Raw genomic sequence first — 25,615 nt, 5'->3', positions numbered from 1 at the left:
TAAAGAAAGCATCTTCACACTTGTGTATTGGCTAAAATCTGCATTCTGACTTAAAGGGAGGGGTCTCTACTGCTTTAATCCTACTTGTCTTGCCTAAGGGTATTCAGATCTTGCTTTAAATGGGTGGCTATCACTTCTGCTTAATAAAAGGTCTCTTTTGAGCAACCATATTTCAAGAGTTTTTACTTTCTTAAGTTGGAAGGAGAGGTAATCCTTACAGCATGTAAGAAATTTCCTTGTGTGAAGCAGGATATTACACGTCCCAGAGCAACCCTTCATTATATTGATTCAAATCACTTTGCTCCTGTCTTTTTTCCTTTGCGTTTAATATGTACATATATGTTATTTAGCAACCCCTTAAATTTCCCTGGTGCTGAATCTGACTATTGATCAGTTCTGAGATTTTAAACGTCTGCATCGGGGTGAAATTCAAAATTTTTCCCTACCAGTTCTGTGGGTGTGGCTTGGTAGACGTGGCTATGCGGTCATGTTTAGGATGACCCGCTCCCTGCTCCATCAGGAAGCGCGGGAGGACCCCTTGGAGGGAAGAGCCGAGGATTTTGTTCAGTATCTGTATGACAAAATCACTCAGATTCGGGCAGGTCTGGACTCTGACGGGATAGATCCAGTGAGGGTAACGGAGACAGGTCTTGAGACTGTTATCTGGGATGAGTTTGATCCTGTGACCCCAGATGACGTGGACAGGATTCTGGGTAGATTGAACGCGACCACATGTTTGTTGGACCCGTGTCCCTCCTGGTTAGTGCTGGCTTCCCGGGAGGTGATGCGAGGCTGGCTCCAGGGGATTATAAATGCTTCGTTGGGTGAGGGTGTCTTTCCCGCCGCCCTGAAAGAGGCGGTGGTAAGGCCTCTCCTCAAGAAGCCTTCCCTGGACCCGGCAGTATTGGCTAATTATTGTCCAGTCTCCAACCTTTGCTTCGTTGCGAAGGTTGTTGAGAGTGTGGTTGCGTGACAGCTACCCCAGTACCTGGATGAAGCGTCGTATCTAGATCCGTTCCAGTCGGGCTTCAGGCCTGAGTACAGCACGGAAACGGCATTGGTCGCGTTGGTTGATGACCTGTGGAGGGCTCGGGACAGGGGTTGTTCCTCTGTCCTGGTCCTGTTAGACCTCTCAGCGGCTTTTGATACCATCGACCATGGTATCATGCTGCACCGGCTGGAAGGGTTGGGGGTGGGAGGCACCGTTTTACAGTGGTTCTCCTCCTTTCTCTCTGACCAGTCGCAGTCTGTGTTGACAGGGGGGCAGAGATCGACCCCGAGGCCCCTTATATGTGGGGTGCCGCAGGGATCAGTTCTCTCGCCCCTTCTGTTCAACATTTATGTAAAGCCGCTGGGCGAGATCATCCGTGGTTTCGGGGTGAAGTACCATCTGTACGCTGACGACACCCAGCTGTACATCTCCACCCCGGACCACCCCAACGATGCCCTTGAAGTGATGTCCCAGTGCCTGGAGGCCGTACGGATCTGGATGGGGAGAAACGGGCTCAGGCTCAACCCATCCAAGACCGAGTGGCTGTGGTTTCCGACGTCCCGATATAGTCAGCTGGCGCCATCGCTGGCTATTGGGGGCGAATCATTGGCCCCCACGGAAAGGGCTCGTAACTTGGGCGTCCTCCTGGACTCACGGCTGTCTTTAGAAGAGCACTTGACGGCCGTGACCGGGAGGATTTTTCATCAGGTTCGCCTGATTCACCAGTTGCGTCCCTTTCTAGATCAGGACTCGTTACGCACAGTCACTCATGCCCTCGTCACCTCTCGTCTGGACTATTGTAATGCTCTCTACATGGGGCTCCCCTTGAGGTGCACCCGGAGGCTCCAACTGGCGCAGAGTGCGGCCGCGCGGGTGGTTATGGGAGCAACATGGAGCTCCCATGTAACACCTCTCCTGCGCGAGCTGCACTGGCTCCCGGTGGTCTTCCGGGTGCGCTTCAAGGTTCTGGTTACCACCTTTAAAGCGCTCCATGGCTTAGGACCTGGTTACTTACGGGACCGCCTACTACCATCAACAGCCTCCCACCGACCAGTACGCTCCCACAGAGAGGGGCTCCTCCGGGTGCCATCGGCCAAGCAATGTCGGCTGTCGGCCCCTAGGGGGAGAGCCTTCTCTGTGGGGGCACCGACGATCTGGAATGAGCTCCCCCCAGAGATACGGAGGATTCCGGATCTGCGGACCTTCCGCCGCGAGTTGAAGACGCTTTTATTTCATCAAGCTGGCCTCGCCTAAATCTTCTCCCTTTTAAGTGTAAATTTTAAATTTTTAATGTATTTTAAAATTATGGGTTTTTTAAATTATGGGTATTAATTCAGCCAAATTTATTTAATTCATTTTATTTGATTTTAAATTTTGTATATCTATGTGTTTTATTTCATGGCTGTGCACCGCCCTGAGTCCTTCGGGAGTAGGGCGGTATAGAAATTCAATAAAAATAAAATAAAATAAAATAAATGTGACTGGGTGGGTGTGGCTAGGTGGTCATCTGGTCATGTCATTTCAGTGCCATTGTAACTTTGAATGGTCACTAAATGAACTGTTGTAAATTGAGGACTACCTGTACATGCAGAAGTTAATCCTATTAATTTCAAGGGACCTGCTGGATTCGGCTCCCTTCTGAACATGTAATTTCCAGAATAAAGTTATTGGCTTCATAATAACTTGGTGGATGGAATGGTTGTTAAATCGAGGGCTACCAGTATGGACTTCAACCTCCAGAATTCCCCAGCCTTCTTTTTGCTGCAGATCCCATATCCAGTGTCAAGATGAAGAGATGAGACAGCATTTTATCAATAAAAAATTAATTTTGAATTATTAGCTTTATATGATCACAATCTTAAAACCAGACTTATGGATGTAATGATATAGGCAGATTTCATGTAAGAAAAGCTAGAATATTTGCAAGCTGCTAACCAATCTCCTTGATCCTAAGACATATACTAGCTAAATAACAAGTTTCACAGAACACAGCAGGAATAAATTGACACTGACAATAGGTAGTCCTCAACTTGCAACTACTCATTTAGTGACCATTCAAAGTTAGAACAACAGTGAAAAAAATTGACTTATGACCATATTTCACACTTATGTCCATTGCAACATCCGCATGGTCATGTGATCAAAATTCAGACAATTTTGCAATCTTGGGAGGGGCATCTGTGCTGCAATCCCAAGGAAAGGACACACTGCATGAAAATCCCCCCCCCCTTTTCCTGCCGATCGTTCTTTATTTGGGATTGCAGCACAGACACACATCCCCAAAATGCTCCATCTGAAGCCTTCAGCCTTGCAATTCTGGGAAGGACGTCTATGTTGAGATCCCAAAGAAAGAATGGTGTGTGTATGTGTGAGAGAGAGGGAAAAAGAGAGAGAGATCCGATCCAATCTCGGAGAGTTATCCAGGGCTGGCAGCAATGTTCTCTCTGTCGTCGTCATCCCCCCTCCTCTCTCACACACAGGTCCCTCACCCTCCCAACCCTCCCAAAGCAGCCACATCCCTTCACTAACTTACTTTCCAGCTCCGTTCTCCACCGTCACGTGCAGGGCAAGAAAAGTAGTCTTTGGGATTACGGTAAAAAAAACCTTCCAACATCTACATTTCATGAATTTATAGATTATTACCATTCATCTTCTAAACAACACATGAAATTAGACAATACTGGATTCTTTGTTAAATTGTGCGTCACAAAATGAAGGCAATTCAAGACTGAGAAAACAACTTGTTATAGTTTTTTGTGTCAGATCAGCGTAACACAGCACAAGTCTTATACGGCACGGGAGCCGAGATAAGTCCAACACCAGGGGTCAGGTCCAGATCATCTTTAGATGTTCCTGGGGGTGGCTGGAAGGTAAATTTCTGCAAGAGGCTGGTAAAGAAGAGGAAAAGTTCCATTTTGGCAAGGTTCTCACCTGCACATACTCTCCGACCTGGAAGAAAGCATAGATGGTAAAAAAAGAGAGGGGGGGGGAGAGAGAGAGAGAGAGAGAGAGAGAGAGAGAGAGATTTATGTTTATTGGTTTCTTAAACTATTTCACAGGGTTTCCCAATATTCTTTGGTCATAGAGAGATCAGCATAGAGGGGGAAAAAATAACAGATCAAAGATATGGAAAGAAGTAAAAATGCAGTAAAGGAATGGAGACCGAGAATTTTTCCAACTAATAAATGGCAGCAGATTTCTGAATTTGAAGATAAAGTCAAAAAATTAATGCCAACACCGGAAAAAAAGATGTGGGTATTATCCTTAAGATTTTTGATTCCCAAAGAGAGCAATTAAAATATTGTAGGGCAAGGTGCTTGTTCAGATATTGATGAGGCCAAGATATGTGTTGGGATGAGTGGATTATTACTCAATTGGACATAATCCAAAAATAACTTTATGGGGAAGATTTTAGGCCTCTCCAGGGTAATCCTTCTACTTATCTAATTCTCTGCTCTTTTTTGGGGGGGGGATTAGTTCTTTGAATAGAGAAAACTTCAGAAAAAGGATTTTTGAAAAGGATGCTAATAAATATCCAATTGTGGTGCAGTCATGTATATTTTCATCCTGGTGCCATTGTAGGTAACCTTCAATTTACAAGCGTTCGAAGTTACACTCTTACTACTGTTGCAGCATCGCCATGGTCACGTGATCAAAATTCAAATGCCTGGCAACTAACTCATATTTATGACGGTTGCACTGTCTCTGAGTCACCTTCTGAGGCCTTGTGACAAAGAAAGGCAATGGGGAAGCCAGATTCACTTAACAACCGGTTCTAACTTAACAACCGCAGTGATTCACTTAACAATCTGGCAAGAAAAGTTGAAAAATGGGGCAAAGTTCACTTAACAAATGTATCATTTAGCAACAGAAATTTTGGGCTCAATTGAGATTGTAAGTCAAGGACTACCTGAACAATAAAAACTCTGAAGCCTCTCCTAGAATGTTATGAATATTATCAGTGCCACACTGTGAAGTTTGCTTACGTCCCACTGGCTGCAGAGCATGGCTTTGGCATAGCTTGTAGGGAGATTTGCTAAGTGTCTGTTGAATAACATCGCTCTATCTCTGTGTACTCTGTCAAGGGGAAAATATTATTCCCTCTGTCCTCACTGCCCAGCTTACAATGAAATCAGGGCCAAACTACTGACCGTAGTTGAATTCAAGGGCTTGGACTTCGAATGACTGAATTAGATTTTTTCAGATGTGTTTCTAAGCACTAGAATTCAGGATTCTATTTATATTTTGTTGTCATTTAAACTTAGAAAGAATTTTTAAAATGTATTTAATTGTAGCCCTGGTTTAATTTCCCTTCTCTCTGATGCTCTTCCTTTACCATCTTATTTATTTTGCTTTGGTGCACTTTATGTTCTGATACATTGCTATGATCTAACAATAAAAGCTTAGGAAAAGCTAATAAAGGGGTCAAACTATGAAGAGCCAAAGTCTGTGTCCATCTGAAGGTCCCAGTCAGCCAGGAAGCTGAAAGACAAGATTCATCCCAGACTGCCAAAATGCGGAAATGCTGATACTGAGCATAGCAGGAATAACAGTAACTCATGCACAGGGTTGATGATTGCCCAGCCAGACTTTGGAATCAACTAGTTCCTGGGTGAGCCTGGCCACACATGTTGTCCATGAGGCCTAAACTTTATTAAAATAAGGTTTATGAGATTAAGATTGTATAACTTGTTTTCTTTTCAAACAAGGTGTTAAGGGTTGCCTTTTATGGGACATAATCTATGACATCAGAGAATCTTACCTGCAGAAAATGGCATGAATGCATCCCTCTTCACAAATTTTCCTTCAGAGTCAAGAAAATGTTCAGGGTAGAATTTATGTGGTTTCTCCCACTGAGATTCATCATGGAGCACAGACGTCAGCAAGGGAATGATGTATGTGCCCTAAAAAGTGAAAGGATAAAAGGTTGATATGGAAAAGAATATGTGCATTTAATGCATAGCTATGGAAATTAATCCTGGAATTTTGTAAAGTGTTTATTGAGAACTAAGTATTGGGCTTGGAGCAATATTCAATTTAAAAAATTTATTAAAATTATATTTCCATTTGATCTGCATTTTTAATTAACTATCTGGTTGAACACTGATTTATTTTATGCACCTCTTGCTGGACTATAAATGTGAACTTTTTATCTCTTTTTACTGCTTTGCTTTGGAGTTATCAAACAATTTCGCTTTTGCTGCATGGCAACCTATTGTGCAAAGACTTTCTCCTTGATAACTTCACTATTGAGTTGATTTGATTTTTATTTGCATCAGATTTCTACTGCCAAGGATTTTGTATTTTACTACTTCTTAAAATAACTGTTTCATTTTTCTTTTTTATATATCTTTGATCTTTTTTCTTTTTCTTTTTAAATAAACGGGGATCTTCCATTTCTATTTACTCTCTATTGTGGGAAATATCTTCATTTTTTCTATGGTTATTTTGTTATGGAATATCTACTTCTTTTGTCCTTGAGAGGAATTGCCAATGTTTTCTTGTCAATGTCTGGCTATAAAAGAAATTTGGATTATATTAAAAATGAAAATAACAATAAATCAAGGATTTTGAATATTGCACATTATATACTTTTTTAATTTTGGAAATAAAAATAAGAAAAAATATCAAAATAATGCAAGACCCAATAAATAATAAAGGCTTACTGAAGGCAGGGAGGGGAAATAAAGCAATAAGCCAAGACGAGGAAGAAATAAAAGAATAAAGCAAGAGAGGAAAGTTCCTCTCATGAATCAAGAGGTGGGGCAGTTTCAGAATGCCAGATGCCAAAAAATATATCTCCCATTGGCATCTTGAAAGATGCATCCATGAAAATTGTTCTAATAAGATAACAATCTGTGACCTTATTTAACCAATTCCATTAATTGCAGACTACTTTTTTCTACCCACTGAACATGATTTCCTATTAATCACCTTGGGGATAAAGAATCCTTTGAAAGTTATATCCATGGTGGTTGCATGTGGCAAATTGGAGGGAACAATATTAGCAAATCTTTGAAATTCATGAATTACAGCATCGGTGTAAGGCATTTTGACTCGGTGGTCAGTCCTTGGTTGAATATCACCAATCTCTCTTGCAATTTCTGCTTGGATCTTACCTGGGAGAACAAAATGATATTATGTATCAAGATGATTCATGTACTGATCTTTTTAAACCGCCAGAAGTCATGTAGTCTCCAAATTGCTGAATAAAATAAAATATTTTTTTCTTTGAAGAACTGGTGCTAAACCGTGAAGGAACTTTGTCAGATATTAGAGGAACAAAGCAGATTCCTATAGGAGGAAATATCAGAAGGATATAGAGAACAAATTCATAAGAGCCTTGGTGGCACAGCAGACTAAAGTGCTGTTAAGTAGCACCAGCTGCCTGCAATTACTGCAAGTTCAAATCTCACCAGGCTCAAGGTTGACTCAGCCTTCCATCCTTTCGAGGTAGGTAAAATGTGGACCCAGATTGTGGGGGCAATAAGCTGACTTTGTATAAAAAAGAACACCGCATTGGGGGGGGGGGGGGCGAAAGCCCTACTAAGCAGGTATATACAAAAGTATGAAGGCTATTGCTTAACGCATTGTAAGCTGCCCTGAGTTTCCGGAGAAAGGGTGGCATATAAATCGAACCAATAAATAAATAAATAAATATGAGGGAAATATTACAAAGATACAGAAATATTATTAGTAATTATAAAAGTCATACCTTCAGTAGAGTTCAACATTTGCATCAGTACATCCAAACATATTTCACCTGCTCTATTAGAAAATAAGGTGATGAAACCAAGTATGTTTGTGCTTGATATTTCATGATATTAATCTCTTATCTCATGCGTTCACACTTTTCTTCTTCTTTCTCCTTGTAAGAATATTTCCATTTAGAGAAGAGATTTTCCTCCATTTATTTCCTCCATTTATTTTGTTCTTACTATTTAATTCCTTCAAAAATTTGGAAATATTACATTCTGTTAATCATGAATGTAACTGTTCCTTTAATCTTTTACTCTCATCTTTCTTCTTTCAACATGTTTTCTGATGTGATGCTATAAGTTTTCCTGTTTCATTTGCATTTCCAAAATGATTTTGTTTGACATATTTTAATGTTCTTTTTGAAATCATGTGCCCATATCACAGAGGAAATCTGCATTTCTTTGATAGTGAGAACCTTAGAGATGCAACACATATGAATCCTTGAGTACATTTGGTATCTTGTGGAAAGAAACATAATCGCTTGCTGTTGGATTTTCAACCTCTATCAGATTTTCTGATATTCTCTGATATTCTCTTCTATTGGATTTTCAATCTCCCAAAATTGGTCAAATATCCACATCATGAAAAAACTTTCTTGAGTTTGTGTGAACTCTGTAGACCTCTTCGTATATCGTCTTTATCTCTTTGCGTTGCCTCTGCTAAAATTTCCGCCATTGTCTCTCCTAAGTCTTCGTCTTTATTTTCCACGATATTCTGAAATCTACGGTAGAATGATGCTTTCTCCACTTCCAAATACACAATCGATTCTTCTAGTTTCTTACTGATTGACACATGTTTTTGTTCCAACGTCTCTATTTTCTTATCTGTTTGTTCCATTTTTGATTCCACTGTTTGGATCTTTTGTTCGTTTCTGGAAATATTCTGTTGGATTTTTTCTATTTTATCATCCATTTTTTAAATATTTTCCTTCATTTCTCCCATATCTGGTATGTTATGTTCCAAATGATGATCTGTCTGTATTCGAAAGTCCCACATGATCTTTTCGGATATAGGTATGTCATATATTTTACATAATGACCAGTGGATTAATTTAGCAACTTGGTCGTGTCTAGCTTTATAATCAGTTTGTGCGATTTTGCTGCATTCACATATTAAATGTGAAACAGTTTCGACTTTGTTGTTGCAAAGTGGGCAGTTTGGATTATCGGTGGATTTTTGTATCTTTGCTTTCATGGCATTAGTTTGTAGTGCTTGTTCTTGAGCAGCCAGTATTAAACCTTCTGTTCCTTTCTTGATGCCCATGTAAGGTTGTCATCACATTTTCCTTCAATGTTTTTCAAGTGCTGTCCATGCAAAGCTTTGGTTTTCCATCTGTTTAATCTGTCATCCAGCTGTTTTTCCTTATAGTCTGCCTTATATTCTGTTCTATATTCTCTATTCTATAAAAACATTTTTATAATGTTTTCACAGCCAGCAGCAATTTTTCTGTACTTTGATTCACATAATCATTCAAACTTCGTTTTTCTTCTCCTACAGTTTGATGGATTTGCAATAGTCCTCTGCCCTGTATTTTTCTTGGCAGGTACAACCTGTCAATGTCACTTTGTGGATGTAAAGCATGGTACATATTGAAAAGTTTGCATGTTTTCCGGTCCAAGTTTTCCAGTTCAGCCAAAGTCCAGTTGATTATTCCAGCTGAGTAGCGTATCACTGGAACTGCCCATGTATTAATGCCTCTAATTATGTTTCCAGCATTCAACTTTGATTTAAATATTTTGCGGACCCTCCTGATGTATTCCTTTTGCATTGACTCTTTGACTTTTCCATTCAAGATGTTATCTGCTTCCAGTATGCCTAGGTATTTGTAACCATCATCCTTTGCTAATGCTTTTACTATGTTTCCATTTCCCAGTTCTATTCCTTCTATTTTTTTCATTTTTCCTTGCTGCATGGATAATATAGCACACTTTTCAAGTCCAAAGTTCATTTTGATGTCGCTGCTGAACCGTTGAACTGTGTTGAGTATTGATTTAAGTTCAGTGGGGCTTTTCGCATCTATTTTTAAGTCATCCATGTATAGTAGATGATTTATCTTGCCATGTTGGCTTGAGATTTGGTATCCCAGTTTTATGTTTCGTAGGATTATTATCAATGGAATTAATGCGATGTTGAACAGTAGTGGTGAAAGTGAGTCCCCCTGGAAGATTCCTTGTCTGATGTTGACTTCACCAATGTTCTCCCCATTTGCTGTTAGAACTGTTTTCCATTTTTGCATATTTGCTTTCAAAAATGTACAAATATTTTTTCTGATTCCAAAGTTTTCCAGACAGGTGTTAATCCAGCTGTGGGGTAATGAGTCAAATGCCTTCTTGCAATCAATCCATGCCATATTTAAATTTGTTTTTCTTCGTTTTGCATTTTTTAGTACCATTTTGTCAATGAGCAGCTGATCTTTTGTTTCTCTTGATTTTTTATAATTTCCCTTTTCTTCTATTGGATACAAACTGTTTTCCATCAGATGATTGAATACTGAATGTGCCAGTATTCTTGTAAAAAGTTTGAATGTTGTTGGCAGACAACTAATTGGGCGATAGTTGCTTGGCTCTGTGCCCTTTTCTGGATCTTTCATTATCAGGTATGTTCGACCGGCTGTTAACCATTCTTCGCTTGCTGCATTTTGAAGCATTTGATCAAATTGAGTGGCCATGCAATAATGGAGGCTGGTCAGGTATTTTACTGCAGTATCCATGCAGTTCATTCACGCCAGATGCACTCCAGTTCTTGACCTTCTTTGCTTGTTTTGCAACCATGTCAGTTGTTATTACAATATTTTCCATTTTATTTCATGTTGTTTGTTGTTGAATATCTTTGATCCAGGAGGCAGTTTTGTTGTGTTCCACTGGGTTTTCCCACAGTTCTTTCCAAAATTTCAAAGTTTTTTCTTTACATGGGTGAACATTAGTTTGGACTCAATTTTCATCAAGGGACTGATACAAGAGGTTTTGGTTTCTTCTAAACTGGACATTTTCATGATATTGTTTAATTCATCCTTTGTATCTTTCCATTTTCTTTGCTGTTGTTATTACACGTTGCTTTAGTTCTTCCATGATTTCCATTATTGTTTTTTCCTCCAGGTTGTATTTATTGTGTAAACTACTTTTTAGCTTTTTCTTATTTAGTTTTCCTTCTTTCAAGTACTTCAGATTGCTGAATCCCCTCGTAGTGTTTTTTATTTTATTTTCAAGTCAAATTTTCCACTTTGGTGTTCCAGCAGGTTTCTTTTTGGCATTTTATAACCCAGTTCTGCAGTTATAATGGCGGCTGTGCTATACATTAGTTGGTTGGTTTCATATGGTGTGCTGGTTGGGATGGAGGTTAAAATGCTGTTCACAGCAGTTAGTAGACCTTTCACTTGTTTGCTATGCACTTCACAAATGGTAGGTAATCTTTTTCTTTCTATGTTTTCTTTTATGTGGTTTTCAATCTTTTCTTTCAGCATTTTTGCTAGATCACTTAGCTCTACACTTTCAAGTTGTTGCACAGGAGGAATTTCATCCTGTATGTTGGTTTCTTCCACTGGTTGGTCACTTTGTTGAGGTGTTGGAACAGTTTCTTCAGCCTGTTCATCATTACCTGTTGTTTTCTTTTTAGCCAATATTTCTAGATGTTGCATTTCCACATCTGTGAAAACTTTATTACGGATGATGAAGCGTCTTTCATCCATTAATTTTTGTTCAGTTACATCACTTTCCGGGTGTTTTTCCTTCCACAGTTGCATCATTCTTTTTTTGAAATCCTCTGACTGATGGTTCTGCCTGGTAATAATATTTGATGATTTCTCAATTTTTTTCAGTTGTCCAAGTTTTGCGCTTTTGTTTTAGTCACTTTGCAATTGCACGCCCTGGTCCTCTAGAAGTAACAACTGAGCCTCTTTTTCGACAGATGTCCAGGAGCCATAGCATCTGATGTGGTCCTTATTGACCTGGGCAATGCTTGACCCAGTGTGGATTTTTGTTGATTCCCTCTCATCATTAGTGATAGTAGGTGCTTGGTTGGTTCACAGTGGCTAAGCCACTACTGATCCAAAAATGATAATTCCATAACCGTAGGAACTGCACCGAATAGCTGTCCAGGCCCAGCCATGGCTACCTAACTGTTTGTTTAATGGCAGAAAGGCAGGATAAGGAATGGGGGGAGGAAAGAGGGCTAACTGCCTATTTGGTGGCAGAATCAGGAATGCGGGGAAGGAAAGAGACTTAACTACCTGTTGGGTGGCAGAATCAGGAATTATTATTATTATTATTCTCTTTTATTCTTTAAAAATGAAACTCAGTCAACTGGACATTTAAAAATGCATCACAAATACCATTGACTGGTGCTAATGGTTGATACGGGTTGCTGCCAGCGTCCTAGGTATCAACCAAGTACCTTCTTAAAATATATGATGTTCCGAATAGCACAGTTTTTTGCAGTTCTGCTGGTGTTATTGCAGGAAGCTGCAATTTCTTGAAGTATTTTGTGAAATTCTTGGACATTGTACCAAGTGCCCCGATGACAATAGGTATTACTGTGACATGTTTCATCCATAGCCGTGTAGTTTCTATGGCCAGGTCGCAATATTTCATGATTTTTTCCCAGTTCTTTTTCTTCGAGTCTGGCGTCTCCTGGTACTGCGATGTCAATAAATTGTACATTTCGGTTTTCGACAACTGTGATATCTGGCGTGTTGTGTTCCAAGTGATGATGATGATGATGATTACTATTTCCATCTTTTCTACTACCTACTCCATTGGAATCTTACAGTTATTATTACCTTGTAGTTTGTATGTATACTTGTTGTTTGTATGTATACTGAGACCTTATGCATCGGAGAAAAAATCATTGTGTGTCCAATCACACTTGACCAATAAAGTAATCTATTCTATTCTATTCTATTCTATTCTATTCTATTCTATTCTATTCTATTCTATTCTATTCTATTCCATTCCATTCCATTCCATTCCATTCCATTCCATTCCATTCCATTCCATTCCACTCCACTCCACTCCACTCCACTCCACTCCACTCGTATTCTTATTTGAAAGGCAACTTAATTCTTGGCTCATCACTTTGCCTTCATTCAAGTAGCGCGCCAAAATGCCAACTATTTTTAATTTTTATTGCAAGCCAATATTATGAAAGTGCTTACTCTGAATTTCTGGGTACTTCATCATTAGGAGTATGGCCCAACGCAGAGTGTTTGACGTTGTGTCTGTTCCGGCACCAAATAAATCATCTACAAGACCTATAAGATTTTCTTTATGGAAATATCCATCATGTGTCATCTTCATATTCTCCTGAAGTGGATAAAGAAAATACTAGTAGGAGAGCTCAATCTACCCACATGATCAATATTCCTGAAATCTAAGAGGGCACTTCATATGTGGGTAATAGCCTCCCTGAGAGGTTATAGTTGTCCCAGTTTACCGGATTTCTAGAAGGAAATCAAGCAATTGCACAGAAAGAGAAACGATTGGCGCAAAGAGTTCACTCATTCCCACCCCCACTTGGACCCACTCCTCCAGAAAGGGATCAATATTGAGGGCATTTTTAATGGAGAGAGAAATCCATTAAATCCATGGTTGTAGTTTTAAGTAGCTGCAGATTCTGAAATAAAATAATGAAGAGGGAATGGTTAAAATTACTTTGGAAATTTGTTTGTTCTATATTTCTGAAAGAAAGATCTTAACCAACCTGCAGATTGTATATATGGAGGCTCGTTTTTAAAATATTTTTTTTAAAAAAATTGGTAATAACAGACATGGGTAAAATAATCCATTACCTGTCTTTGCCGAACAAGAAATGATTCAATAAAATTCCTCTGGTCATTTTCATCAAGGTCTTGGAGATATTCTATGAAGGTGGTCTGTATGAAATCATGGAGCTCCTTTTGATTCTTCATTATTGTTTTACGAGCACCCAAAAGGAACCCCAACTTGGGAAACAAATTATATAGCTAAAAGAATGATAAAGGAAAACACATATTATGGAAGTTGAACATTTTGAATTTTTCAGGTGGAAATCTCAAATATTTTTGTCAAAACAATGTTATGGGAAGCAACATGCTTTGCTTTTCAACAAAGCTTGAATAACACAGATTCTGCTGCCTGTTTTTCATGGCATTTGTTTTGCCAAATATGAAATTAGATTACCAACACAGCAGGGCTTCCCGCAAGCTGAGCATTTTCCCTAATTATCTTCAGTAGTCGTAAAAATGTGGCATCTTCATATTCATAGCGTTTCCCAAGTAGAATAGAAACTATGATGTTGGAAACAGCAGCAGTGAGAATTGTTGTGATGTCAAAGGGTTTTCCTGGACAAAAACAATAGGTTAAAAAAATTGTGAATAAAACCAGGATTAAATTTGTTTTCTACTGCATTTATACTCAAAATCAGCTTATATAAAGGGAGCATTGCTCACAGAAAGCTATACCTAGTGCTGATAACATTGGAATGAGAATAAAATATTTAACAAAGTTATTACATTGCATCTTCATTAAATTATTGTTTTAAAGTTTTAAAGATCAAATAGCTTGACCGAAAGCAGGGAGGAGCAAGAACTCCAGTTTACAACACATTTTCATGCTTAGATGAAGGACTTGCAACCCCCTCTAAATAGAGGATTTAGAGGAGTCTCTAAAGAAGAATAAGTCTAGAAGTGATTGATGAGAGACTGTCGTATTATACTAAATTAACAATTCAAGTCCTCTGGAACCACTTTTCCATCCATAAATCACATTTCTGTAAATATAGTTAGCATAAGTTGGACAATGAAACATATTTATAGGGAATAAACAATGGGTTTAAGACAGGGGTGGGTTCTAAATTTTTTTACTACCGGTTCTGTGGGCGTGGCTTATTTTGTGGGTGTGGCTTGTGGGGGTAATGTGACTGGGTGGGTGTGGCCAACTCCCCCCCCTTTTTTTTACTTGTGGGAGCAGCCTATCTCTTAACCTGCGAGAACAGCCACAGCGTGCCCCCGCCCTCTCTCTCCAAAGTTCCTCGTGGCAGAGGCAGCATTGCTTACCTGCTAAAAGCGCAGCCCTGGCTGCTGTTTCTGCCACTTCTCCAACCACTCGGAGCCCTGTGTAATAGCGCTGTGGCTTGCTCGAGGTAGCTGCAGTTTGGACTCCCTCCCCCTTCCTCCATCTTCTCTTACTTGAGTTGGAGCCTCGTGGCGTGGCCAAGGCTGAGGAAGGGTGGGATAGTAGCTGCACAGATCCCCCAGTGCCGCGAGTGTCCCCTGCGCTGCAATGAGGAAGTGCTTTGCCAAGGAAAGCAGAGTCTCAGGCTGCTCCTGGAGCAGCCAGGAGAAGGAGAAGCTGGCAGCGTGGAGGCGAGCCGCTCCAGGAGGAGCGGATGGGAGCGCAGCTTCTCACTCATGGAGATCTACCAGTGGGGAAGTGGGCGTGGTAAGAGGTGTGCTGGCTAGGAAGTGGTCATGCTCCCTGGATGGAGAGGGTTGCACAAACCTTTGCTGGAGTGAATGTGCAACCCTCTCCTGCCAGGGAGCATGAACGCTTCCTGGCTCGTGCATTTCTCTCTGCCCCAGCAGTTGCTCCTGGTGCTGCCGGAGAAGCGGCAGCAAGAGAACCGCTCTTGCTGGGGGCAAGGGGGTGGTGGTGGCAGGAAAAGCAGGTCAGGGCTTCCCTCCCTCCAGAGGCCTGGGGCTATGCCAGAAGTCTGCTTGGGTGGGGAGACAAGGAAGCCCTGGACTGCCCATCCTTGCCACCACCACCCCCTCACCCTTGGTAGCAGTTCTCGCAGAGCAGCTTCCCTGGCAGTGGCAGGAGCAGCTGGCAGGGGAGAGGGGATGGCGGCAGGCTGCAGCAGCAGACAGTTCGAGCTGGCTAAGAGGCAACGTTCCTCCTCCTGCCAGCCTCGAGCTCAGCTCCAGGCAATGTCCAGCCAGCCATACCTGGCCACTCCCTGTGGCAGCCCACGTGGATCCCAGGCAGCGTAACTTCACGGCCTTTCCTCATGGTGGCGGTGATGAGGCAGGCAGGCAGCCGGATGCACGGGAGCAACTGGTGGCAGCGCTTCTGGCTGGCAAAGGGTGGAGTCCTGGGGCTGCATGTGGGCAATGACGACATGGCCGGTGCACATGCGCACTAAGACATTAAGGCCAGCTAATCTGAGACAGATAGAGGAGCGGTGTCTTGGTTCCTAAGACCATTGAAAATATGTGTTTTCCGATGGTCTCTTAGGCAACCCCTGTGAAAGGGTCGCTCGACCCCCAAAGGGGTCGTGACCCACAGGTTGAGAACCGCTGTTTTAGAAGCTTCTGATGATCAGGCAAGTCAGCTGGGATCGCCAGAGGCTTTTATTTATTTATTTATTTTATTAAATTTATATGACCCCCTTCTCCCGTAGGACTCGGGCGGCGCACAGAATAAAAACATGTAACAATAAGAAATCCTAAAAATAGCCAATATAAAACCCCAAACAGAATAAAATCTCATAGCAGATCAGGGAAATTGCTGAAACAGCCATGTCTTCAGGTCAGTGCAGAAAGTGCGGAGATTAGGGGCTGTCTGGAGCCCGATGGGTAACCTATTCCAGAGGGTCGGTGCGGCCCCCGAGAACGCCCTCATCCTGGGGGCCACCAGCCGACATTGTCTGGCCAATGCCATCTGGAGGAGGGCAGCCCTATGTGACCACACAGGGCAGTGGGAGGCCGGTAATGGGAGTCCTGCAAATACCCTGGGCCCATGCCATGTAGGGCTTTATAGGTGAGAACCAGCACCTTGAAGCGGATCCAAAGGGCAACCGGCAGTCAGTGCAGCTCGCACAGGAAAGGTGTTACATGGGAGTAATGGGAAGCTCCCGTAACAACCCACGCGGCCGCATTCTGGACCAGCTGGAGCCTCCGGGTGCACCCCAACGGCAGCCCCATGTAGAGGGCATTGCAGTAATCCAACCGAGAAATAATGAGAGCATGAGTGACTGTACAGAGGGCATCCGTGTCTAGGAAAGGGTGTAACTGGCGCACCAGGCGAACCTGTGCAAAAGCCCCCCTTGTCACGGCCATCAGATGATCCACCAAGGACAGCCGAGAATCAAGGAGGATGCCGAGTTTACGAACTCTTCCAGAGGGAGTCAGCAACTCCCCTCCCATCTGAAGTGATGGGGCAACTAGATCAGGAGATGCTGGCATCCACAGCCACTCAGTCTTGGAGGGTTTGAGTTTGAGCCTGTTTCTACCCATCCAGACCCGTACCATCTCCAGGCACTGGGACATCACGGAAAGGGCATCCCTGGGTTGGTCTGGGGTGGAGATGTAGAGCTGGGTATCATCAGCATACTGATGATACCTCACCCCGAAACTACGAATAATCTCACCCAGCGGCTTCATATAGATGTTAAAGAGCAGAGGGGAGAGAACCGAACCCTGTGGCACCCCACAGGCAAGGGGCCTCAGGGAGGATCTCTGACCCCCCACCCAAACAAACTGCATATGGCCCAAGAGATAGGAGGAGAACCACTGTAGAACAGTGCCTCCCACCCCCAACTCCCGGAGCTGTCGCAGTAGGATACCATGGTCGATGGTATCGAAAGCCGCTGAGAGGTGAAGTAGCACCAGAATGGAGGAAAAACCCCCATCCTGGGCCCGCCAGAGATCATTCACCAGGGCGACCAATGCCGTTTCTGTGCTGTGCCCACGCCTGAAACCCGATTGGTACGGGTCCAGATAATCCGTTTCCTCCAGGAATTGTGGAAGTTGGTATGCCACGACAGACTCAACAACCTTCGCTATGAAGCGAAGGTTGGAGACGGGATGAAAGTTGTTCAAGGAGGCCGGATCCAGAGCAGGCTTCTTGAGGAGGGGTCGAACCACTGCCTCCTTAAGTACGGCAGGGAAGACCCCCATCCCTCAAAGAAGCATTGATAATTGCCTGGATCCAGTCTCCAGTCACCTCTCTGGTTGCCGTAACAAGCCAGGAGGGACATGGGTCCAACAAACATGAGGAGGCCCCCAATCTACCCAAAATCCTGTCCACTTCATCTATGGAAACAGGGTCAAAGTCAACCCAGATGTTACCTTCAAGACTAGCTCCCACTTCCTCGTCGGATCCTGCCCAGTCAGAGTCTAAACCCATCCAGATCTGAGTGACTTTGTCTTGCAGAAATTGTGCAAAGTCCTCAGCACTGCCTTGTAAGGGGTCCTCCCTCGCTCCCTGATTGAGGAGGGAGCGGGTCACTCAGAACAAGGCTGCTGGGCAATTTTCTGCAGATGCAATGAAAGCAGCGAAATAGTCCCATTTCGCCGCTTCCATTGCCACAAGATAAGACCTAATATGGGATTATTAGGATAATAATTCGGATTCGGAATGGGATGATCTCCAACAGGCATTTTTTTCCTACAACCTCTTCAGCTGAAGAAGTTACACAAAAAAAACGCTTTTAGAAGCTTCTGAGATTCCAGCTGAGCCATGCGATCATCAGACGGTTTTTTTAAAAACTTTTAAAAGCATTTTTTCAGCCAAAGAGGTTGTAGAAAAAAATGCTTTTAAAAGTAAAAAAAAAAAAGCCTCTGATGAGGTGGGCGGGGTAAGGGAGTGGTGACCGGGCCGGGGACCGGTTCGGGGGCGTGGCCAGCCAATGTTATTACTGGTTCTCCGAACTACTAAAATTTTTTACTACCAGTTCTTGCGAACTGGTGCGAACTGGGAGCAACCCACCACTGGTTTAAGAATTGTTTTAGAGAAGGTACCTTGGTCACTTGATATAATCTGCAGAAATTATTTCCTGTTCTACCTGTTCTGGATTTATCCCAGAAGATGCTCCATTACAGTATACAGACCCACCTGCATAAGTCTCCATTGTCTTTGTTAAGACACTGCATTCTTCTGTGATTTTGTCCTCAATGGTCCTCTTGCCCATTCCATGGTCCCGCAATGTGGATAATGTAAACCGTCGCATCACTTTCCAGTGCTCACCATGAGCAAAAACAAAACCTGAAGAGAAAATGAGTAAGATAGTGAAATATAATTTTATCATCGTTTGTTCATTCTTGTTTTACAACTTCATTAAAACATGTTCTATCAATTTGATCAAGTGTTTCATTCAGTCTGTCCAGGAAGTAGGCTGAAAGGTATTTCAAAGTTTGTGTTAAAGAGTTCTGCTCTGTTTTCTTGATCCTCTGCTTTTGATATCCAGCCTTCAGCATCTCCTTATCAAAACAAAACAAACAAAACAAAGCAAAAATGAAAGCAATCAAATATCTTTTAAATGATTCAAAACTATAATTCCATATCATCTGGCATCTTAATACATTATTATTTTTCAAAAAATCATATACTAAACACTTTTTTGCTGCATAGTCCAAAAATCATACATTTTAAAAACTTTTAAAATCAAATTTACAGTATCTTTTTTAAATTTTTATTTTATTTTATTTTATTAAAAAGTCAGTGTCAGGAGAACAATGCAAATAAGGCAGAGCCAGAGAGAAATCAATGGTAAATCTTAACATACAAGCTAATAACTATAACTGTTAACTATGTTAACAGTAATTACAGTAATACAACTAACAAAAAGAGAAAAGAAAAGAAAACTTCAACTAAATTTCTACTAACATTAGCTTATTTACAAATTTTCCATATTATATCCATAGTTTTATACATCTTTGTTGTCCACACTAACAATTATTGACATTCATAAACTTCCCTCTCATTTCTACTTCTTGTCTTTATCCATTTATAAAATTTATTCCATGTCCTATTATATTTTGAGTCTTCTTTATCTTACATTTTTAATCTGTCCATTTCAGCACAATCCCAAATTTTCCTAATTATGTCATCATCCAATAGAGTTTTCACATTTTCCAATATTTAGCATATGTACCGTATTTTCCGGCGTATAAGACGACTTTTTAACACATGAAAATCTTCTCAAAAGTCGGGGGTCGTCTTATACACCGGATGTCGTTCTCCTGTAACCAGGTAGACCAGCCCAAAAGGCTCTGACGAGCCTTAAATGGCTCTGGCGATCCAAGCTCTGATGATCTGCTAATCAGGCAACTCAGCTGGGATCGCCAGAGCCATGGAGAAGGAAAAAACTTTTCTCCTTTCACATGGCTCTGGCGATCCAAGCTCTGACGATCTGCTAATCAGGCAACTCAGCTGGGATCGCCAGAGCCATGGAGAAGAAAAACAGTAGGGACTTCCGGTGCAGCGGTCAGGGCGACTCCCTGCCTGCAATCAAGCAGGCAGGGAGTTGTGGACTTCAACTCCCAGAATTCCTCAGCCAGCAAAACAAAGCTGGCTGAGGAATTCTGGGAGTTGAAGTCTACAAGTCTTAAAGTTGCAAAGGTTAGAGACCCCTGTTCTATTGGGTAAGTTTTTTTCCCCTTTGGGATCTTTAAAAAAATAGTTAATTGGGGTTTTTTTTAGTTGTTCTTTTTTAGACCTAGCAATTTAAAGTTTAGGAAGTTTTAAATTTAGCTTTCATATAAAAATAAAAATAAAATAAAATTTGTGCAGCTTTCTGAGATTTAGTGTGTTTTTGTAGTGTTTCACTCTAACTACATAAACACACAAAATCTCACAAAGCTGTATGTGGAATTTTGTGTGTGTAAAGTGTGAAAGTTGGGTTTTTGGGCTTTTTGTGGCTGTGTGAGGTTCCTGCTTGTTGCAGGGGCCATTTTGGGTCTAGCACAGCTACTTTTATATTGTGGGTGAGCCAGTTGATGTTTTTTAATTTTTATTTGGTGTCCGTTGGAAGAGGGGTAGTCTTATACGGCGAGTATAGCCCAAACCCTATATTTTAACAGAAAAATTTGGGGATCTTATATGCCCAGTCGTCTTATACACTGGAAAATACGGTAATTCTAGCTGCCATCAATATATGTAACACTAAGTAAATGGTTGCTTTGTCATAACTTTCCGACAATATACCTAAAAGGCACATTTCTGGTTTGAACTCAAAATGTTGCTTTGTTATCATTTCTAACCAATTATGAATTTTCTCCCAGTAACTCCTTGCTTTCTTACGTGTCCACCACATGTGGTAGTATGTTCCTGGAGTCTGGTTACATTTCCAACAATTGGTGGAGGAGTTCTTATACATTTTGGCCAATCTTGCTGGTGGCAAATGCTACCTATAAAAATTTTTGTAAAGGTTTTCTTTATAGGCCGCAGCCATCGTCAGTTTGTAGTTTCTCTCCCAAATGTTTAACCATTTTTCTAATTCTATGTTGCATCTGAAATTCTTTGCCCAGGCAATCATCATTTTTTTTATCTCTTCCTCCATTTTATAATTCAGTAAATAATTATATATTTTTTTAATAATTTTTTCATCCGTCCCCATTAAAATTTTGTCCAATGCTGTTTATTCTTTATTTACATCCCATAATTTAACATCTTTTTTGTGTCTTGATTGGATACAGCCATCAAGATAAGTCCAACCCCTGCTTCTGCAATTCTTGTCTGGATTTAAGATTCCCCCCCCCCCTTTCATCTAAAATGTCCTTGTAGCATACAATTTTTCCCCAATTTATAGGATTTGGATATGTTATTGCCTCCATTGGAGAGAGCCAGCCTGGTACTTCTCTATAGTGTTGTAGTTTAATTTTTTCCCAAATGTTAAGCAACGCGTTCCTCACATAAGACCTCTCAGCGGCTTTTGATACCATCGACCATAGTATCATGCTGCACCAGTTGGAAGAGTTGGGGATGGGGGGCACCGTGTTACGGTGGTTCTCCTCCTTTCTCTCTGACTGGTTGCAGTTTGTGTTGGCAGGGGGACAGAGGTCGACTTCGAGGCCTCTCATTTGTGGAGTGCCTCAGGGGTCGGTCCTCTTGCCCCTTTTGTTCAACATTTATGTGAAGCCGCTGGGTGAGATAATCCGTGGCTTTGGGGTGAAGTACCACCAGTACGCTGATGACACCCAGCTGTACATCTCCACCCCAGGCCACCCCAACGAAGCCCTTGAAGTGATGTCTCAGTGCCTGGAGGCTGTGTGGATCTGGATGGGGAGGAACAGGCTTAAGCTCAACCCTTCCAAGACTGAGTGGCTGTGGTTCCCGGCATCCTGATATAGTCAGCTGACGCCATCACTGACTATTGGGGGCGAGTCTTTGGCCCCCTCGGAGAGGGCGCGCAATCTGGGAGTCCTCCTGGATATGCAGCTGTCCTTGGAGGAACATCTGACGGCTGTAGCCAGGGGGACCTTTTGTCAGGTTCGCCTGATTCGCCAGTTGCGACCCTTTCTTGATCGGGATTCCATATGCACAGTCACTCATGCCCTTGTCACCTCTCGCCTGGACTACTGCAATGCTCTCTACATGGGGCTCCCCTTGAAGAGCACTCGGAGGCTCCAACTGGTCCAGAATGCGGCCGCGCAGGTAATTACGGGAGCTGCATGGTGCTCCCACATAACACCGCTCCTGCGCGAGCTGCACTGGCTCCCAGTGGTCTTCCAAGTGCGCTTCAAGGTGTTGGTTACCACCTTTAAAGCACTCCATGGCATAGGACCTAGTTATCTTTGAGACCGCCTGCTGCTACCAACAACCTCCCATTGACCCGTTCGCTCCCACAGAGAGGGCCTCCTCGGGGTGCCATCAGCCAAACAATGTAGGCTGGTGACCCCCAGGGGGAGGGCCTTCTCTGTGGGGGCACCTACCCTATGGAATCAGCTGCCCCCAGAGATAAGGAGAATCCAAGACCTCGGTGCCTTCCGCCGTGCCCTTAAAACTTTCTTTTTTCAGCAAGCCGGGCTGGTTTAACATATTTTTAAAAATTTTAATTGGTTTGTCTTTTTAAACTGGGCCAAATTAATATATATTCTTTCAATTGTTTTTAATGTTTGTATTGTATGTTTTTATCTGGCTGTACACCGCCCTGAGTCCCTCGGGAGAAGGTGCGGTATATAAATTTGAAATAAAATAAAATAAAAATAAATAAATAAATTATGCCTCTGAAAATATTTGTGCGCCATATTTCTGCCATACCAAAGAAAGGTATGCCAGCCTAACTGCAAGTCGTGCCCTTCTAGTAATAATAGTCTTCCGTTATTCAAGTTCACCCAATCTTTTAGCCAGGTGAGAGCTGCAGCCTGGTAATATAATTCCCAATCTGAGAGCCCAAAACCGCCATTATTCCTAGAATCCTTAATACTTTCAATTTTATTCTTGATTTTTTCCCTTGCCTAATATATTTCAGAGTTGTTTTATTTAGTTCATCAAAAATTTTCTAATTTTACTGGTATGGTTTGAAATGGCATGTGAGGCTTAGGGGCTTGATACAATACTGAGGGACAAATTCACAGTGGCACAAGAAAGGTTTTAGTTGGATTTTCATCCTGGTTAGATTTTCAGAAGCTATTTCACTCATCTGAGATTCTTCTGGTGCAAACCTCAAATGAAAAAAATCTATACTGATCACACATCTGAAAGGTTTGTCAACTCCAATCCAAAATGAAATAACTCACCAAACCCTTTTGTTGCCTCTTCAAAAATGGGAACAAAGGGCCTCTCTGCAAATGCCTCTGCCTGGTTCACTAGAGCCTCTTTCACCGTCTCATAGCCTGTCAGCACCACCATCTCCTGCAATCCCAGTTTGATACGGAAAACGGGACCATATTCTTTTGACCACTGGAATTCAGCAGAAGGGAATCAAAGAGACAATTTTAATCAATGATTGGAATCACATATATAGAAGATGTTTACGAAACTACATGTCAAAATTCAGAGGCACATATAATGTTATTTCCTTTTTCTATTCTGTTGAGAATTGTGATGGTATATTATTCTTTATATCTTTTAGATTTTCATATGTTCTATATTTATCATTTAAAAATGCTTATATAATAAAAGATCCTCACAATAGAAATGCTTGTCAAACTGAGAAAATGTTTATAATATGTTGGAACAACATCATCTGTGCAGGACATACTGTGAATCATAGAATCATAGGCCTAGAAGGGACCTTGGAGGTCTTCTATTCCAACCCTCTACTCAAGGCAGGAGCCTTATACCATCCCAGTCAAATTGTTGTCCAGTATATTTTTGAAAGCCTTCAGTGGTGGAGTACCTACAACTCCAGGAGGCAGGTTATTCCATTGATTAATTGTTCTCACTGTCAGAAAATGTGTCTAACTTCTAAGTTGTATCTCTCTTTAACAAGTTTCCACCCATTACTTCTTGTTCTGCTCTTAATTTTGGTTGTGTTTTGGCCACTGCAGAAATTGATTTAATGATTTATAGTTCTGATTAAAATGTGCAAACATGTGAGTTCCTTTAAGTACATCTCCAGTCATTCAAGCTTAAGAGCATTTATATTTCCCCAAAGGCTCCTTAGGATTTGAATATTTCTGCAAATCTAAATAATCAGAAAATTATTTATTCAATTGATTAATTGTGGTATTGTAAACTGTAGAAATAGATTTAATGACTTCTGCTTAAAGTGCAAATATAGAAATGTCTCTAAGTACATACAGATATCAAGTCATTCAGTTTAAGAACATTTACATTTCTCCACAAGTCCCTGGGGGTTTGAACATAAAATATTTAAAGGTATTCAGCTTGATCTCCAGTTTTTGATCATTTTACAAACAGTAAACACCATCAGGGAGACTTACCTGACCATTACCAGGATTTGGTCCCATCCCAATAGGTTTTGGCAAATAACAGTGAAGAGACTTGTTAATTATCAGGCTTTACCTCTAACATTGTTCCGTAAGGCCTCTTCAGATCCATCATGTGCAAGTTTCCCAAAATAGGTATAGTTCTGGGTCCCGGAGGGAGATTGTGGGAGCTGTTATTCCTGGAACTGTTCTTTTTCAAAAGAAACATAATTGCAAAAATAAATAGGAATAAAGTTAAAATTGCTCCGGTCCATTCCATTTCCTTTCAGTAAGGAGTCTTCAGTGAAAATTACAAGGAATTTTGAAACCTGAAATGATTCCAGCATGTATTTCAAAGCAATGCAATAGGCAGAGCCCAGCTACTCTTTCTACTGAATCCTCAGACTGCTCTGTTCAATAAAGGACTTTTGAACTTTGCCCTTGTTTTTTTCTAATAGGAATTATTTGATCTGTCCCAACATGTGTTACACAAATAGTGAAATCATCAAAAGCTTACCAAACCATTTTCATGTATTTGTACTTCATAATAACCCAGCTTTTTAAGACCGATATACAATAATTACATAATCTCTTAAAATCATGGAAAACTGTGATTTCCTGTGTTAGCACTTTCCTCTTCTTTTAAGAATATTTCCATTTAGAGAAGAGAAGCACTAAATATTGACTCTCAGTTTACATTTTTAATGAAATGTAAATTGGACCTCAGAGAGATGTGTCAAGGTCTGATCCAATTGAAATACATTATTTTTAACAGAAAGCCACTATATCCTTGTCTCAAAGTAAGATATGAAGGGCAACTTTTCTCTTGGTTTTATTTGCTATTAACTTGCTAAGACAAAGGGAAAAATAAGGGAACATGGAAGAAACATAGAACATAGAATAACAAAGTTGGAAGGAAGCTTGGAAGTCTTCTGGTCCAGCCCCTGCTTGAGCAGGAGATCCTGTACCATTTCAGACAACTGGCTGTCCAGTCTCTTCTTAAAAGCTTCCAGTGATGGAGCCCCCACAAACCTCTGAAGGCAAGACATCCCAATGGTTGATTGCTCTCACCATTAGAAAATTTCTTCTTAGTTCCAGGTTGCTTTTCTCCTTTATTAGTTTTCATCCATTGTTTCTTGTCTTGCCTTCTGGTGCTTTGGAAAATAGGTTGACCTCATCATTTTTGTGGAAGCCCCTCAAATCTTGGAACACTGCTGTTCTTCACTGAAGAATGGTTGCAAGAATTAAAGATGATTAAGCCCCTTAATCATCCTTGTTGTTCTTCTCTTTATCTTTCC

General features: G+C 41.3%; 1 protein-coding gene across 1 annotated transcript; it reads right to left on the bottom strand.

The window, feature by feature from the left end:
- Positions 1-3,566: 3,566 nt before the first annotated feature.
- Positions 3,567-24,705, bottom strand: LOC139309035 (cytochrome P450 2K6-like). The gene is made up of 9 exons (XM_070933099.1): positions 24,415-24,705; positions 23,184-23,346; positions 18,559-18,708; positions 13,903-14,063; positions 13,533-13,706; positions 12,900-13,047; positions 6,926-7,110; positions 5,754-5,895; positions 3,567-3,940 (listed from the first exon to the last, which is right to left on the bottom strand). Exons 1-9 carry the CDS (start codon positions 24,595-24,597, stop codon positions 3,756-3,758), a joined length of 1,491 nt encoding a protein of 496 aa, XP_070789200.1. The 5' UTR covers positions 24,598-24,705; the 3' UTR covers positions 3,567-3,755.
- Positions 24,706-25,615: the final 910 nt, after the last annotated feature.

The sequence above is a fragment of the Pituophis catenifer genome, unplaced genomic scaffold (assembly GCF_029215685.1).
Source record: "Pituophis catenifer annectens isolate HBS135680 unplaced genomic scaffold, rPitCat1.0.hap2 SCAF_1, whole genome shotgun sequence".
Classification (NCBI taxonomy): domain Eukaryota; kingdom Metazoa; phylum Chordata; class Lepidosauria; order Squamata; family Colubridae; genus Pituophis; species Pituophis catenifer.
The sequence above is the reverse complement of the archived record's forward strand: the minus strand, read 5'-3'. Positions and strand labels throughout refer to the sequence as shown.

What these genes read in the sequence shown, in the direction of transcription:
- LOC139309035 (XM_070933099.1), bottom strand. Translation starts at nt 24,597, where the DNA reads ATGGAATGGACCGGAGCAATTTTAACTTTATTCCTATTTATTTTTGCA. An exon ending in GACAATGGAGACTTATGCAG is followed by an intron (nt 14,064 to 18,558) that starts GTGGGTCTGTAT and finishes GTTTTTGTCCAG; the next exon opens with GAAAACCCTTTGACATCACA. An exon ending in AAGGATTCTTTATCCCCAAG is followed by an intron (nt 5,896 to 6,925) that starts GTGATTAATAGG and finishes TTCACTTTTTAG; the next exon opens with GGCACATACATCATTCCCTT.